The sequence below is a fragment of the Eleutherodactylus coqui genome, chromosome 12 (genome assembly GCF_035609145.1).
Source record: "Eleutherodactylus coqui strain aEleCoq1 chromosome 12, aEleCoq1.hap1, whole genome shotgun sequence".
In the NCBI taxonomy this organism is placed as follows: Eukaryota; Metazoa; Chordata; class Amphibia; order Anura; family Eleutherodactylidae; genus Eleutherodactylus; species Eleutherodactylus coqui.
In genome coordinates, this window is record NC_089848.1 from 132,175,337 (window position 1) to 132,192,178 (window position 16,842).

General features: G+C 52.8%; 2 protein-coding genes across 3 annotated transcripts in view; one reads left to right on the top strand and one right to left on the bottom strand.

The window, feature by feature from the left end:
- MASTL (microtubule associated serine/threonine kinase like) overlaps window positions 1-10,342 on the bottom strand; it is a 30,364-nt gene extending 20,022 nt beyond the window's left edge. For both annotated transcript variants that reach the window (XM_066585493.1, XM_066585492.1), the window contains exons 1-5: window positions 10,098-10,342; window positions 4,570-4,707; window positions 3,211-3,350; window positions 1,936-2,024; window positions 728-834 (exon numbers count right to left, since the gene is read on the bottom strand). In XM_066585493.1, the coding sequence (XP_066441590.1) occupies window positions 728-834; window positions 1,936-2,024; window positions 3,211-3,350; window positions 4,570-4,707; window positions 10,098-10,271 (648 nt within the window). In that variant the 5' untranslated portion in view covers window positions 10,272-10,342. The remainder of the gene's footprint in view (window positions 1-727; window positions 835-1,935; window positions 2,025-3,210; window positions 3,351-4,569; window positions 4,708-10,097) is intronic.
- Window positions 10,343-16,170: 5,828 nt separating this feature from the next.
- YME1L1 (YME1 like 1 ATPase) overlaps window positions 16,171-16,842 on the top strand; it is a 42,079-nt gene continuing 41,407 nt past the window's right edge. Inside the window, exon 1 of the mRNA XM_066585267.1 lies at window positions 16,171-16,311. Within this exon, the coding sequence (XP_066441364.1) occupies window positions 16,279-16,311 (33 nt within the window). The 5' untranslated portion in view covers window positions 16,171-16,278. The remainder of the gene's footprint in view (window positions 16,312-16,842) is intronic.

Below are 16,842 nucleotides of genomic sequence, written 5' to 3' on the forward strand. Positions count from 1 at the left end.
AAGGTAGCACCATCACAAGATCAGACTACAAAGGGGTTTCATTGTGGTCTGTTACCATGGAGATGCAATTTCAGCAAAGCTGCTGAACACTGAAAGAGGCAAGAGTTTTTTTTTTTAACCCATTAAGGTCCAAGAGGTGTAAATTTATAGTGCGGGATTAAAGCTCCTTTTCTGGAAGATAGCATGAGCCAATCAGACACAGCCGAAGACCCCAAGGAGGAGACCAGCTACTTAAAGAACGCAGAAAGCAGCAGTGTCATTTACTGCCAGCTACCTCCGGCCTGTCAGAGCTGCAGGGTCTCAGCGGACCCCACACCGGCTCTCAGTTTTTCCCTGTAACTCGGGCTCCTATAGATGCTCCAGTTACAGCAGAAGTGTGTAAAATACAGACATGTGACTGTCCCCCAGAGGTCCTATATAACCCCTATAGATAATACAACCGGTTAAAAAAAAAAAAAAAAAAAAATTTGGAAAAAGGAAACGAAAGCCTTACTGTTTTTTTAAACACCCCGTGAAATCAATGATGGTGGTGATGGGGGGGGGGGGGGGGGGGGGGGGAAAGTGATTAACACATTTTATTTTAGTTTCTCTCACACTAAAATAGCAGGGATGGAACACCCCACCCCCACCCGAGACCAACGCTGCCCACCCCATTCCCTTTAAGTCGACCACAACATATGGCGATGTATTCGTTCGCCTCAGACGTTGCGTTGTCGGAAACACTTACGAAGCCCAGCGAGCTGATGAGCGACAGGACTTGTCCCGGCGTGCGGAAGTAATCGCGGTTGGGTTTGGCCATTGAAGGAGTCGTAAGAATATCGATCATATTAATCTCTGAAAGGACAAAAGTGCAACATGAAGTCCAACACAAAACAGACTACAATGTAACGACTTGTATATGAAACCCCGAGGACCGCCGGCGCACAGCGAGATACGTTCGGACACCTCGCTGCCTGTTGCAGCGCGTAGGCCTTCACGTTACCAGACTGTGCAGGGCGCCGGGAGCCTGTGAGAAAACGCTAAACCCAATCTAGTCACAAGTCTGCCAGGACGGCTCAGACTAAACATCAACCCCAGAACAACAGAAATCCCTGCAACCCTTCCCAATTCAATTCCCCTGCCCCCGCCAGGAATAAAGCCCGGGACCAAGCACTGTATGTTCACAGTACTTACAGTTAACAGCGCCACTCCTGTCCTTGGGTTGACTATGGAACTACAGCTCATATCCATTGAAGTGAGACAGAACTGCATTACTAACTGTAGACAGATGTGGCGCCGTTTTTGGAAGACAACCATGTATTTTCTGACCCTGGACAAGCCCTTTGTTTGATATGAGCAGCACTGACCAATCAAAGCATCCTGCAGCGTCACACTGTACTTCCGTAGTCTAAGTGGTGCGGCCATCTTGGTTTGAGACTGGAGCGTCACTTCAAGTGTCCAAGTTCCAATTGCTACCATGATGCGGTAAAGGAGGTCCAACCACACTTAAGGCCTATTTAGACACAAAAATTATCGCCCAAAGGCCGTCTTGAGCGATAATCGTTGTGTATAACTGCACTGACATCCTGCAGTTTTCGTGAAGCCATCGCTGATCTTTCAGTGTGCTGACGATGAGCCTGATCAGGGATTCACAGCGGGATACAGCTGATACTATTGTTTCAGCTGTATCCCGCTCCCTGAACACAGGCTGGTGATGAAGAACAGAGCGGTCCAGCTGTGTTCTCCATACCCCGCACGGAGCGCTCAGCTGTATAACAGCCAGGCGCTCCGAGCAGAGAACAGCTGGATGCAGAAGACAAGCACCCCCGCTTGTCTTCTGCATCCGCAGCTCGGAGCGCAGGGTGATCGCTCAATGTTTGAGGGATCACCCTGCGCTGTAAAGAACACGATTATCGCTCAAAAGATCGCCGTGTCTAAATGGGCCTTTACACCAACCTCTTTTAAGAGTGACTTTGGAGAGTCCGAAGTCCGTCAGCTTAATGTGACCCTCGTTTGAGATCAGCATGTTGTCTGGTTTAAGGTCCCTGCAAAAAACACAAACCATGTTAACCCCTCCAGGACCAGACATCACTTTATTTTTTGGTCCCTGCCCTCCAAGAGCCATAACCTGTTTCCATACGTAACTGTATGAGGCTTGTTAATGGCGGGACGAGTCGGATTTTAAATGGTGCAATTTAATGTACAGAAGTCTTACATTTAAAGTGGGGAGAAATTGTACACAAAAAAAAACAAACAAAAAAACACGACTGCGCCATTTTTGGTGGGTTTCATTTTCTTATTGCATTTACAGTGCAGTAAAAATGGCGGATCAGTATGATTATGGCGATGACAAGATTCTATTGTGGTTTCCCTTTATAAGGGTGGATTCAGATGATCATATATCGGCTTGGTTTTCATGCCGAGCCGATATACGGTGTCCTTGTCTGCAGGAGGGGGGGCATGGAAGAGCCAGTAGCAGGAACTGAGCTCCCGCCCCCTCTCCGCCCCTTGCCACTATTTGCATTAGGAGGGGGCGAGACAGGGCGGAGCTAAGTCCTGGCGCTTAGCTCCGCCCCTCCCATTGCAAATAGTGGCGAGGGGCGGGAGCTCAGTTCCTGCTCCTGGCTCTTCCATTCTCCTCCCCCCCTGCAGACAAGGACACAGTATATCAGCTCGGCGTGAAAACCAAGCCGATATACGGTCGTCTGAATCCATCCTAAAAAGGTAAAAAAAAAATAAAAAATTTCTTGAGCAAAAATTGCTTTCCGTTGCCGTATTCTGAGACCTGTGCCTCATTGTTTCATCAAATGGGCTGTGAAAGGGTTGTTCTTTTCGTGGAGCGAGCTGTAATTTTTTATTACCAGCATTTTGGGTTACACACATTTTTGATCACTCTATTCAAATTTTTTGGGAGCCAAGATTAAAAAAAAAATAAATAAAATAAAAAATAAAATAAAATCTTGATAAATTTTTTTTTACTTAAAGTCACACTTATTTAGTCCCCACAGGGTATTGAACTTGCATTTATTTGCCTGATCATACTATATACTGCAGTACTTTAGTATTGCACTATATATTGAGTTTTTAATGTGGTCACGGAACTTGAAAGGCATCTATGCGTGGCGGCAGCTATGGGGAACCTTCCGTAGGCTTTCAGGCTGTCATGCTAGCCCATCGGTACCCCTTGACCACCCCTTCTGCTGACTATCTTGGCGGCGGAACGTAAATTACCTGTGGATTATTCCGTGTCTGTGCAAGTAGTCAAGAGCCAAAGCGACCTCAGAAATGTATTTAACCGCCATATCTTCATCAAAGTAACCGTAGATGTGCAGGAGAGACTTGACATCGCCACCGATGAGATATTCCATCACCTGGTAGAAGACACCAATGATCACGTACACAACCCGTTGCGCCCGCACAACTCGCTGCCCGCATTCATCATCACCCACATGGCATCTACAGCAGGGGGCATCACACTCATCTTCACCAAGGGCCATATCAGCATTCTGGTTGCCTTCAAAGGGCTGTTGATACGCGCTCATTCACACGGATATATTTGCGCTCGGCTGTCAGCGCCTCCTTCACCCGGTGGCCACTGATCATTTCCGTATCACCTGACCAGCGGCGCTGCGCTCACTAGAGGCCGCCAGGTAGCGGGTGAAGGAGGTGCCGAAGACTTGGGAGGGGCGCGCACACCATCACAATCTGTATCAATGGTGGAGATTTTAACGGTTTTGGATGCAGAAATGCTGTGGAATTTGCGGCTGCACCTCCGCCCCGGCGATAGACGCAGATTTCCCAGCATTCCTTGCTGAATCGCGGTACTCCAAAGGGTTAGCCGGCGATTCCCAGTCTGGGAAGAGTTGCATCTACACACGGCACTAGAGTGATCCAATAAAGCGAAGCTCGCTGCATTACAGGAGCTGCTGGGGTGTCTGACAATAAGGCCTCCTTCCCATGAACGGATTTACGCCGCGTAATTTGCGGCGAAAATCCGCTGCGTTGCCCGCAGCTATTAGGTTCTATTGAACCTAATAGCTCAATGCACACGGTGTGGAATTCCACCGCGGAATTCCGCACCGTGAAATCTCCCGTCCTCACCCGCGGCATGCTCTATTTGCCGCGGGTGTACGCGCTGATGGCTTCCATTGCAGTCAATGTAAGCCATCCGTTCACAGCACAGCGGAAGATAGCGTGAAAACGCTTTCCCGCCTACCGCCGCCGCGTCATATGACGCGGCGGCAGTGGGCGGGGAAGCGTCATGCGGGAGCGAAGACACCGGATCCGCTGGTAAGTATGGGGTCTCTGGGGGGCGCCGTGACGGGCTTTGCCACGGAATATTCCGCGGCGGAGCCCGTCACGCTCGTGTGCAGCCGGCCTAAGTGATGGCAGCTTCCCACGACAACTAGCAGCATTGTGATTACAGCTCTGGATTATAATACAAGGTAACGTGGGATCAGCAGGAGGAGATCAAGAATATCAACAGCGTCGGAATACGGAAAGACTTCCACAAAGTTCTTTACAAACACCCGTAAAACTTGTAGAGCAAGAACCTTGAGGGACAGCGGGGAGTCGGGGGGAGGGGCTCACCAGGTAGATATTGTTGGCTGACTGCAGAGAGTAATACAGGTGGACAATAAATGGGCTTTTACTTAGGGCGAGAGCGTCCCTCTCCGCTTGAACCTGATGCACCATGTTCTTATTAATCATGTCGGCCTTCTTCACCACCTGCAAAAAGGACACAAAGCTCATTAAAAAATACAATTGCGCCAACAGCGTCGCGTCCGTTCCGTAATATTTATCAGAGGAGCGAGAAACGCAGCATTAAGTAGTCGAGAACTGAACCCCAGTCAGTAGCCATTCTAGGAGAGGCTTTCCAGCAACGTCAGGGGTAGAGATGAGCAAGTATACTCGCTAAAGGCAATTGCTCGAGCGAGCATTGCCCTTAGCGAGTACCTGCCCGCTCGAGAGGAAAGGTTTGGCTGCCGGCGGCGGGCAGGGAGCTGGGGGGGGGAGAGCGGGGCGGAACGGAGGGGAGATCTCTCTCTCCCTCCTGCTGACAGCCGCTACTCACCGCTCCCCCGCGCCGGCACCCGAACCTTTCATCTCGAGCGGGGCAGGTACTCACTAAAGGCAATGCTCGCTCGAGCAATTGCCTTTAGCGAGTATACTTGCTCATCTCTAGTCAGGGGCAGTTCACACAATAGACAGGAGACCAATGCACTCCTGTGGGAGAGAGTTCTGGGCATGGGAGGGGAGGAGGTGAACTGTGACATTATCTATTGTTAACTGTGGCTCCTGTGTTCTCTTTATATAAGTGTCACCTCAGTGTAATCCTGTCTGTACAGGGAGGTGAGGAGGTGAGCTGTGACTATTGTGAATGGTGGGTCCTGTGTTATCTATATATAAGTGTCACCTCAGTTTAATTCTGTCTGTGCAGGGAGGGGAGCTGTGACTATTGTGAATGGTGGGTCCTGTGTTATCTATATATAGGTGTCTCCTCTCAGTGTAATCCTGTCTGTGCAGGGAGGGGAGGAGGTGAGCTGTGACTATTGTGAATGGTGGCTCCTGTGTTATCTATATATAGTTGTCTCCTCTCAGTGTAATCCTGTCTGTACAGGGAGGGGAGGAGGTGAGCTGTGACTATTGTGAATGGTGGCTCCTGTGTTATCTATATATAGTTGTCTCCTCTCAGTGTAATCCTGTCTGTACAGGGAGGGGAGGAGGTGAGCTGTGACTATTGTGAATGGTGGCTCCTGTGTTATCTATATGTAGGCGTCTCCTCAGCATAATCCTGCCTGTGATGAAATGGGATTACAGTTGAGAAGGTTAAGGCCCATTTAGACCACGATTATTGCGCAAAAGCCGTCTTTCGAGCGATAATCGTTGTGTGTAACTGCACTGACATTGTGCAGTTTTCGTTAAGCGGTTGCTCATCGTTGTCTTTCAGCGTGCTGACAATCAGCCTTACCAGGAAGTAACAGCAGGATACAGCTGATACTATTGCTTCAGCTGTATCGCGCTCCCTGAACACAGGCTCGGGTATGAAGAACAGAGCAATCTCTTGCATCCTCCATTCGGAGCGCTTGGCTGTATAAATGCAGAAGACAGGAGGCCCCACTTTTCTGCATCCCCCGCTCAGAGCGCAAGATGATCACTCAACATTTGAGCGATCACGTTGTGCTGTAAAAAAGCGCACAACAATTATCACTCAAAAGATAATCGTGTCTAAATGGGCCTTTACTCTACAGATCAGGAAGTCTCAGACCATTATTAGCTCTAGTGGCCGCTGAGAGAACTGCAGGACTTTAGGATGGTTTTCTTCTTTAACAGACAAACTTCAAGATTTTAAAATACACCAAAAAAAGGTCTTTAACAAAAAACCTCACTCATGAACGGGTCGTTTTCTGTAACACATTCCCTTTAAAGGAGATTCCAGGACTGAACCAGCGATCCGCCCTCCCCCCAGCGCCGTCATGTTCATCACACAGCACAGGATCAGCTCAGTCACATGGAAGTGAAAGTGAGTGTACAACGCTGCCCGTATGGACGGAAGCCCCATCAGCAGGGACCCCAATGGCAGACCCCCGCTCCCCTCCCCCGATGAACTGTTCTTGGTGATATAGGTTAATTTAACTTCACTTTATTTATCACAAGTGGATAACATAGTACAGAGTATGGATGATTGCATCCGCCGGGCCGAAGAAAGAAGATCCGGCCGCGACGCAGAGAAGATGAGGCCGCGGCGAAGGGAAGATCCGAAGCGGGCGGGAGGTAAGTTTATTCTTATTTTTATGCCTCATGTCCGCGGGGCAGGAGGGACCCGCTACGGATTCTACATGGAGAATCCGGAGCGGGCCTGATTTTCCCCGTGGACATGAGGCTGGGTTCACACAGGCCGGATTTCCCGCGGAGATTCCGTGCGGAATTTCACCACGGCAAATCCACATGCGGCCGCTAATCCCGGGATTAGCCAGCCATGTGGACGAGATTTCTCAGGAATCTCGTCCACACGGGACGGCAAATCTGCTGCGGCCAAGTTGACAGAAGCCGCTGCTGCGGCGCGGATTTGCCGACCGCAGCATGTCTTTTTTCCCGCTGCGGCCGCGCTCTCCTCTATGGGAGCGCCAGCCACAGCGGAAGAGCGAGCGGCTAAACTGCGACATTTCCGTCGGGAATCCGCCCTGTGTGACCGTGGCCTTAGGCCGCCTGCACAGCGGCAGGGCGGACCCCGCAGCAGAGTTCAACCCAGTGCCCGTCCGGTGACCCCAGCTTATCTGTCTGGCGTCTTCTCTTCCAAGACTGTGCCAGCCGAAGTGCCAACCGGCATATGTGCAATACAGAGGACGCCCTATTGTTGCTATGGCGATGACAGTCTCCTCTGATGCGAATGTGCCAGCTGAAGCGCCGACTGGCACACGCGCAGTTAAGGTTATGCGGCTCTTGCAGCGCGGTCTGCAGTTGTTTTTCCATACTAAATTTTTCTTTTAAAGTCTGAAAACCTGACGGAACGGAGCCGGGAGCCTATGGAAATCAACGGGGGAGAAAAGCCCATCCCTTTAATTCCAGCTTCTCTCCAGAGACCCAAACGCAGTGCGAGTGCGGCCGGCGCAGGATGGCGTATCGCTACATCCCGCGGCCGTGGATAAGGACGGTATATTTCGCACGGTCAGCGTATCTCTACATCCCGCGGCCGTAGATACGGACGGTATATTCCGCACAGTCAGCGTATCGCTCCATCCCGCGGTCGTGGATACGGACGGTATATTCCGCACGGTCAGCGTACCGCTACATCCAGCGGCCGTGGATACGGATGGTATATTCCGCACGGTCAGCGTATCGCTCCATCCCGCGGTCGTGGATACGGCCGGTATATTCCGCACGGTCAGCGTACCGCTACATCCCGCGGCCGTGGATACGGCTGGTATATTCCGCACGGTCAGCGTATCTCTACATCCCGCGGCCGTGGATACGGACGGTATATTCCGCACGGTCAGCGTATCTTTACATCCCGCGGCCGTGGATACGGATGGTATATTCCGCACGGTCAGCGTACCGCTACATCCCGCGGCCGTAGATACGGACGGTATATTCCGCACGGTCAGCGTATCGCTACATCCCGCGGCCGTGGATACGGATGGTATATTCCGCACGGTCAGCGTATCGCTACATCCCGCGGCCGTAGATACGGACGGTATATTCCGCACGGTCAGCGTATCTTTACATCCCGCGGTCGTGGATACGGACGGTATATTCCGCACGGTCAGCGTACCGCTACATCCCGCGGCCGTGGATACGGATGGTATATTCCGCACGGTCAGCGTATCGCTACATCCCGCGGCCGTGGATACGGATGGTATATTCCGCACGGTCAGCGTATCGCTCCATCCCGCGGTCGTGGATACGGACGGTATATTCCGCACGGTCAGCGTATCTTTACATCCCGCGGTCGTGGATACGGACGGTATATTCCGCACGGTCAGCGTATCTTTACATCCCGCGGTCGTGGATACGGACGGTATATTCCGCACGGTCAGCGTATCGCTACATCCCGCGGCCGTGGATACGGACGGTATATTCCGCACGGTCAGCGTATCGCTACATCCCGCGGCCGTGGATACGGACGGTATATTCCGCACGGTCAGCGTATCGCTACATCCCGCGGCCGTGGATACGGACGGTATATTCCGCACGGTCAGCGTATCGCTACATCCCGCGGCCGTGGATACGGACGGTATATTCCGCACGGTCAGCGTATCTTTACATCCCGCGGCCGTGGATACGGACGGTATATTCCGCACGGTCAGCGTACCGCTACATCCCGCGGCCGTAGATACGGACGGTATATTCCGCACGGTCAGCGTATCGCTCCATCCCGCGGTCGTGGATACGGATGGTATATTCCGCACGGTCAGCGTATCTTTACATCCCGCGGTCGTGGATACGGACGGTATATTCCGCACGGTCAGCGTACCGCTACATCCCGCGGCCGTGGATACGGATGGTATATTCCGCACGGTCAGCGTATCGCTACATCCCGCGGTCGTGGATACGGCCGGTATATTCCGCACGGTCAGCGTACCGCTACATCCCGCGGCCGTGGATACGGATGGTATATTCCGCACGGTCAGCGTATCGCTACATCCCGCGGCCGTGGATACGGATGGTATATTCCGCACGGTCAGCGTATCGCTCCATCCCGCGGTCGTGGATACGGACGGTATATTCCGCACGGTCAGCGTATCTTTACATCCCGCGGTCGTGGATACGGACGGTATATTCCGCACGGTCAGCGTATCTTTACATCCCGCGGTCGTGGATACGGACGGTATATTCCGCACGGTCAGCGTATCGCTACATCCCGCGGCCGTGGATACGGACGGTATATTCCGCACGGTCAGCGTATCTTTACATCCCGCGGCCGTGGATACGGACGGTATATTCCGCACGGTCAGCGTATCGCTACATCCCGCGGCCGTGGATACGGACGGTATATTCCGCACGGTCAGCGTATCTTTACATCCCGCGGCCGTGGATACGGACGGTATATTCCGCACGGTCAGCGTACCGCTACATCCCGCGGCCGTAGATACGGACGGTATATTCCGCACGGTCAGCGTATCGCTCCATCCCGCGGTCGTGGATACGGATGGTATATTCCGCACGGTCAGCGTATCTTTACATCCCGCGGTCGTGGATACGGACGGTATATTCCGCACGGTCAGCGTACCGCTACATCCCGCGGCCGTGGATACGGATGGTATATTCCGCACGGTCAGCGTATCGCTACATCCCGCGGCCGTGGATACGGACGGTATATTCCGCACGGTCAGCGTATCTTTACATCCCGCGGCCGTGGATACGGACGGTATATTTCGCACGGTCACGTATCGCTCCAATAACTCGGTTACAGGATTTAGGACTTGCCGATGGGGCAGCAAACAAGTTACTGCAAGGACTACAACTCCCAGCATGCCTTCATAGTCAGAAGCAGGTGGAGCATGCTGGGAATTGTAGTATTTCCACCACTCAAGTGTCGGGCAGCCTGCAGCAACCACTGGAGGATCTCCCCACCTGCACTACAAGTCTCAGCATGCCCTACACATTACACGTCTCACCTTCACGGCGAACAGCCTGCTGTTGTTCTTCCTGCGGGCCAGATACACCTTCCCGAAGGCTCCGCGGCTGATAGGCTTCACGATGGTGAAGTCCTCGATGGAGGGCGGCTGCGGCACCACGAACTTCTTCTCCCCGCACACGTCGGAATCCTCCGCCGCTCCCACCACCCCCATGTCGCCGTTGACTCCGCTGTCTATGTGCCCAGGTAAGACCTCGGCGTCGCCGCCGCGGCCGTTTAAACGGGAGCCGCGCCTTCACTTTACGTCACTAGTCTTCCCCACCAATAATCTTCTAGCATTCAGGCCTGGACGTCGGAAGAAGGAATAGCGACCAATTACTGTGAAGAGTTCTCTTTAACCACGCCTCTGTCTGGCTGGCGACGGCCATCTTTACTGAGGGCAGCTGCCTACATGTTTGCTTTTGAAAACTGCTGTGTTTTTCCGCAGAAGTCGAGCATAGTCAGCGACTGATTACTGGAGGAACGTCGCTTGCGGTCAGCCAACTGCTTACATACCAGCAGCGTGCATAGTAGAAAGTGCACACTAAAATCCGTGTTCAAAAACCGCATAAAAGTCGCACAACATGGATTTTGGTGCTGATCCACAGCAGAATTCACCCCTTCAATGGAAAGGGGAGCAGAAAAAACGCATCAAAGTCTGCTGTGTGAACACGCCCCAATATACACAGCTGCCCCCCTTGATCCAGATCCGTCCCGCAGGAGGGATCCATCATGCTGGGAGCTTTCATGCCACTTTTCTGCAACTTTTCTTCCTTTCTCCAGTTTATGGTCGGTCTCGCACAACCAGATTTGAATTTGCGTAATCCGTAATCGTCACCGCAACGGATGATCGCGGTATTCCGCACACATTGAAAAAATAGAGCATTTGCATATATACTCAGATGGGCGGACAGCGATTGCAATTTCCGCAAGTGGATTTAAAACCGGAGCAAGTTCTATTTTTCTGTGGAATCCACACAGACGGCTTCCATTGACTAATCCGCAGCTCATCCACAATAGGCCGCGGGGACTTGCATCAACGCCTAGCGAGGGCGACGGAAAAACAATGATTACAGAACATCTGTACTGCGCATGTTCATAGGCAAGCATCCACGGTCATCCGCAATACAGAAAGGCGAAGGTATCCGGAGTCACCGGCCGGGATCAGAGACGGATTCCGCTGCGAGCCTATGCATGCGTAATCCAGATCACCCGTGGAAGAGCAGCCTAAGGATGCATCGGTCAGCACACGGACATCCCGCCTTACTTCGGTCAGCACACGGCCATCCTGCGTCGCATCAGTCAGCACACAGACATCCCGCGTCGCATCGGTCAGCACACGGACATCCCGCCTAACATCGGTCAGCATACGGACATCCCATGTCACATCGATCAGCACAAGGACATCCCGTGTCACATCGGTCAGCATACGGACATCCCGTGTCACATCGATCAGCACAAGGACATCCCGTGTCACATCGGTCAGCATACGGACATCCCATGTCACATCGGTCAGCACAAGGACATCCCGTGTCACATCGGTCAGCATACGGACATCCCGTGTCACATCGGTCAGCATACGGACATCCCATGTCACATCGGTCAGCACAAGGACATCCCGTGTCACATCGGTCAGCATATGGACATCCCGTGTCACATCGGTCAGCACAAGGACATCCCGTGTCACATCGGTCAGCACAAGGACATCCCATGTCACATCGGTCAGCACAAGGACATCCCGTGTCACATCGGTCAGCACACGAACATCCCGTGTCACATCGGTCAGCACACGGATATTCTGCCTCGCATCGGTCAGCACACGGACAACCCGCCTCACATCGGTCAGCATACAGACCTCCCGTGTCACATCGGTCAGCACACGGACATCCTGCCTCACATTATTCAGCACACGGACATTCCACCTCGCATCAGTCAGCACATGGACATCTTGTGTCTCATCGGTCAGCACACGGACATTCCGGCTCGCATCGGTCAGCACACGGACATTCCGGCTCGCATCGGTCAGCACACGGACATCCCGCCTGCATCGGTCAGCACACGGACATCCCGCCTGCATCGGTCAGCACACGGACATCCCGCCTGCATCGGTCAGCACATGGACATCCCGCCTGCATTGGTCAGCACACGGACATCCTGCCTCGCATGGGTCAGCACACGGACATTCCGGCTCGCATCGGTCAGCACACGGACATCCCGCCCGCATCGGTCAGCACACGGACATCCCGCCCGCATCGGTCAGCACACGGACATCCCGCCCGCATGGGTCAGCACACGGACATCCCGCCCGCATGGGTCAGCACACGGACATCCCGCCCGCATGGGTCAGCACACGGACATCCCGCCCGCATGGGTCAGCACACGGACATCCCGCCCGCATCGGTCAGCACACGGACATCCCGCCTCACATTGTCTGTTTACACACCAGCAGCTTTCTTTTTGGTTTGAAAAATCAGTCTGACTTTTCATTTAATTTTCATGTGATTTTTTTCATCTTTCTGTGAATTTTCTTTCCATTTTTCATTCGGACACATGAGCGTTTTTTATGCGCTCGTCCGATAAATTATAGAACAGAAATCGCAGATCGCACCTATCTGCGATCTGCGATTCCTGTTCTCTTCTCTATATGCGCTCAGTGGGGCCGGCGGCAGCAGCGCTGACCCCATTAAGAACATATAGAAGACAAATCATTCTCCTCTGCCACAGCTGTAACAGCTGTGGCAGAGAAGAACGATGTTTTCCCATTGAATTCAATGGAGCCGGCAATACAGCAGGTTCCACTGAATGCAATGGGCTGCCGGCGATCGCGGGGTGAATTGTCGGGAAGGGCTTAAATATATAAGCCCTTCCCTGCAATTCATCCAGAAATGTGTTAAAATAAAAAAATATATATATACTTACCTTGTCCCGGCAGACGGAGTTCCGCGCGGCCGGCCTGCAGTGGGTGTGAAGGGGGTGTGAGTCAGACTCAGCGCTGAGCCAATCAGGGGGCAGGTCTGAGTCACACCCCCTTCACACCCACTGCAGGCCGGCCGCGCGGAACTCCGTCTGCCGGGAGCAGGTGAGTATATATATATTTTTTATTTTTACACATTTCTGGATGAATTGCAGGGAAGGGCTTATATATTTAAGCCCTTCCCGACAATTTATCCCACATTCGACCGCAGCGCATTGCTTTCAATGGAGCCGGCTGTATTGCCGGCTCCATTGAATGCAATGCGCTGGACAGCTCCGGCCCGTTTCTAATGAAACGCGGCTAGGAGCAGATTTTCGGGCACCGGTCACGCGATTTGCGGATGCGCATCCGTCATGCGATCCGCAAATCGCGCAAAAAAAACGCCCGTCTGATAAGGCTTTAATGTGCGCAGAAAATTAACAGACCAATTCATTGTCCGTCATTCAGTCGCTCAAACATTTAGTCTGACCGATAATCGCGATTAGCGAGATCCTGAATGATTTTCCGTCCGCGTAAAACATCCCTACGTGCTCAATCCCTTTAGGTCATTTTCACATGACAGAGAAAATCGTGCGAGATTTGTGCATTGCGAGACGCACGGATATGAACCCCGCTCTTTTCAATGTGTAAACAGGAGCAATTTTTTTCCACATCGCATCGCACCTCAATGTGAGAAACAAACCGCGGCGCATTATTTTTTTAGGCATGCCCTTGGATCGCATTTCCCATTCGGTGGCAGCATCACACCACATGCTACCAATTACATTGCAGAAGAGCCGCTGATCGGACGGCTCCCAATGACTTCAATGGACGCCGTCCACGCAGAATCCACTGAGAAATGGAGCATGGTGCGATTTTTCCTCTGCTTGCGGAAACCGCAATTAGTTTCCCCAAGTGTGCAGGAAGAATCGATTTTCCCATAGCATGCTATGAGCCCTACATGTTACGGATCCGCGGTGCAGATGCCTGTCGCGGATTCCACAGCAAATATCCGTCCGTGGGCAGAAGCCCCTGAGGTTACCAACGAGGAGATTTGTTTAAAACAAAGGACGACATGCAGCATACGGAGGTGTGGAGACGCGGCGCGTTTCAGGGTAATAAGCCCCCTTTCGCATGCTCGGTAAAATGAAAGCCGCTGCGCTGTAATTGGTTGCCAGGGGCAACAAGGACGCCTTCACGAAGACAGTAAACACTGCGGATTTTTCGCTAACGGTGGGGATTCAAAAAATCTTTACACCTGACAGTTCATTTCTTCTATGGAAAAGCATGAAATTTGAAAAACGCTGCAGTTTACAGATCTGCTGCGTGCCTGCTTATGTTGTGGAAAATGCGCGGATGTTCGCCACGGAGATCAATGGAAAACATAAAAAGCGCACCATAATCTGCAAATGGAATATTGTTCCTCGCTAGAGAAACGCTCGGAATTTGCTTGAAAATCCGCGTTTATGGATTTTGTTAATAAAGTTAGCCGGAAATACCAGATCACAAAACCGGAACCCGTTCTGCAGCGGAAAATCCGCGCACAAAGACGCAATTATGTGTTCAAATTGTGCAACAAAAAAAGCTGCGATTTCTGCAAAGCTTGTAACTCCGCCCATCTACAGAAACGCCACAGAAATTCCGCAGATGTTCAGGCGTCATGTGAAGGCGGACTACGGGCGGTTTGGCGCGGTCGTGGATCTCGCGTGAGATTTGTGTGTTGCTAGATACCAAATATTCCTTTGAATGGCGTCATACACGAGTGATTTTTCCCACTTCGCGATGTCAGAGAAGAATGGCGGCATGTCCCATCTTTGGGTGTGCTCTCGCATCAGCCATTGTTTTCAATGGGGCGGGCAAAGCATCACAGCGCGTCTGAGGGGTCCGCAAGTGTGATGCGAGGTCTCCCACTGAAAACAATGGCAAACACTCCGCGATCCTCCGCCACCAGCTCCTCCGGAGGGTCGTTACTTACCCCAAGTGATGCAAAACAGACTCACATCCATGGGGAAATTGCACATTGGCGAGCGCCATATTGGGCAGAGTGTCGCGGACGGATATCGCAGTCACTTGTGTTAAATTAGCCTAGGGCCTCTCTCGCACGTGCGTTCAGAAAACGAGGCTCGAAATTGTGGCATTTTACCGCGATTTTGAGCGGCATCTTGGCACGCATTGTAAAGTATTTGACAGTATTTTTTCCGTACGCCATTATTGTGACAAGCGATGCGCTGCGTTAAAAGAGAAAAGACAGCGCTCGAAAATCACCGCATTAGAAACGCCACAGTGCTGGTCTGCGAGGCCCCATGAAATCAGCGCTGTACTGCGGTTGGCTCGGGACGCTGCGTTAATCGAGGTAAGAGGCAGTGAGCGTGATGGCGGCCTGAGAGCGCGTCCGCGTGGAGCGGGAAAATCCGCAGGAGTTCCAAATCAAAAACAGTTTGTAAATCTGCAGCGTCGGTGTGGATTCTGACTCGGATTTAGCTGCAGATCCGCAACTGCCATCAGCGTCGCTCCTCGCAGCGCACCCCGCCATCTTTCCCCCTGGCGACAGGCAGCCCGCTCCCACATCACCCGACCGGCGGCAGCAGCGGATGTGTGATGAGCGCCGTGGGCTGACAGCAGCTGCACATCCGTTTTTGATGTGTGAACGCTGCAGATTTTGCCGCAGTTTGGTCCGCAGTATTTCCGCTCCGTGTGAACGTCCCATACAGAGTTGTGATAAATCTGCGCCAAATTGGCCTAGTATGCTAAATAACCCGCAGCTAAAGAGAAATGTCGCCACCGACCGCCGCCTGTAAAGACTCTCGCCGCCGCCTCTCGCTCCACGATGGCAGCATCTGACCCCGCAGCGGAGGGCGCACAAAAATGGTAAGTTTACAGTTTGTTCACAGATTCACAGTTTTTTATCCCTAAAAAGAAGCTCGTTTCCTGACAGAAAAGCCAGAAATGTCCTTCAGGAGGAGGAGAGCCCGGGGGCACATCAGCCTATTACTGCCCACTCCTCCACCAGCCAACCCGGGGGCATATATCTATATCACACTGAAGTTTGGCACTATGGGAGCAGCACAGCCGGTCGCCATGGTTACCGCGGCCGGGCCGGAAGTGGTGTCCCGCCCCGGAAGTTCCTGGCTGCCGGGTTATCCGGGTCACCTTTGTTACATCACGCCGGGTTGCAGCCGAGTGGCCGGAGGGGAAGAGAGCCGGGCGGACTCCCCTCGGTTCGGACGCCATGTTCTCGCTCAGCAGCACGGTGCAGCCGCAGGTGAGTGACGTCACAGCATGGCGTCATCGTCCGGAGGGCACGTCAGTGACGTAGGGAGAGTGCGGTGACACGCTGGGACTTGTAGTCCGCCCGCTCCGGGGCAGAAGTTGTTACACAGCGCTGTGGAGTTATCAGTCAGGGCCGGTCCAAGGCCGGGGGGGACGACAGAGGAGGCACGGGAGGCCGGGAAGGGGGTGTTAGAGGGGGCAGGGGGTTGTGCTTCTAGACGGGCTTTACCCCCCCCTGGCGGAGCTGATGGTGGCCGGTGCCGCGGGGCTCAATGAGGCTTTATTCACACGACCGTTTACGATTTTTGGGTGAAAAGCGGAGTGATTTGGTGCGCGGCTCTCTATATGTCCGCCGGCGGCTCCGACCCGTCAGACAGCCTCAAAACCCTGAAAAATCCTTCTGGGGCTTATTTTCAGGGTATAAGGCGATATTTGGCGTGGAATCTGCGCCTACTCGAGTGGCTCCGCCCCGTTACATCGGTTCGCTCTGATCTAGGCGGTGAGGGTTTATTTTCACATCGGC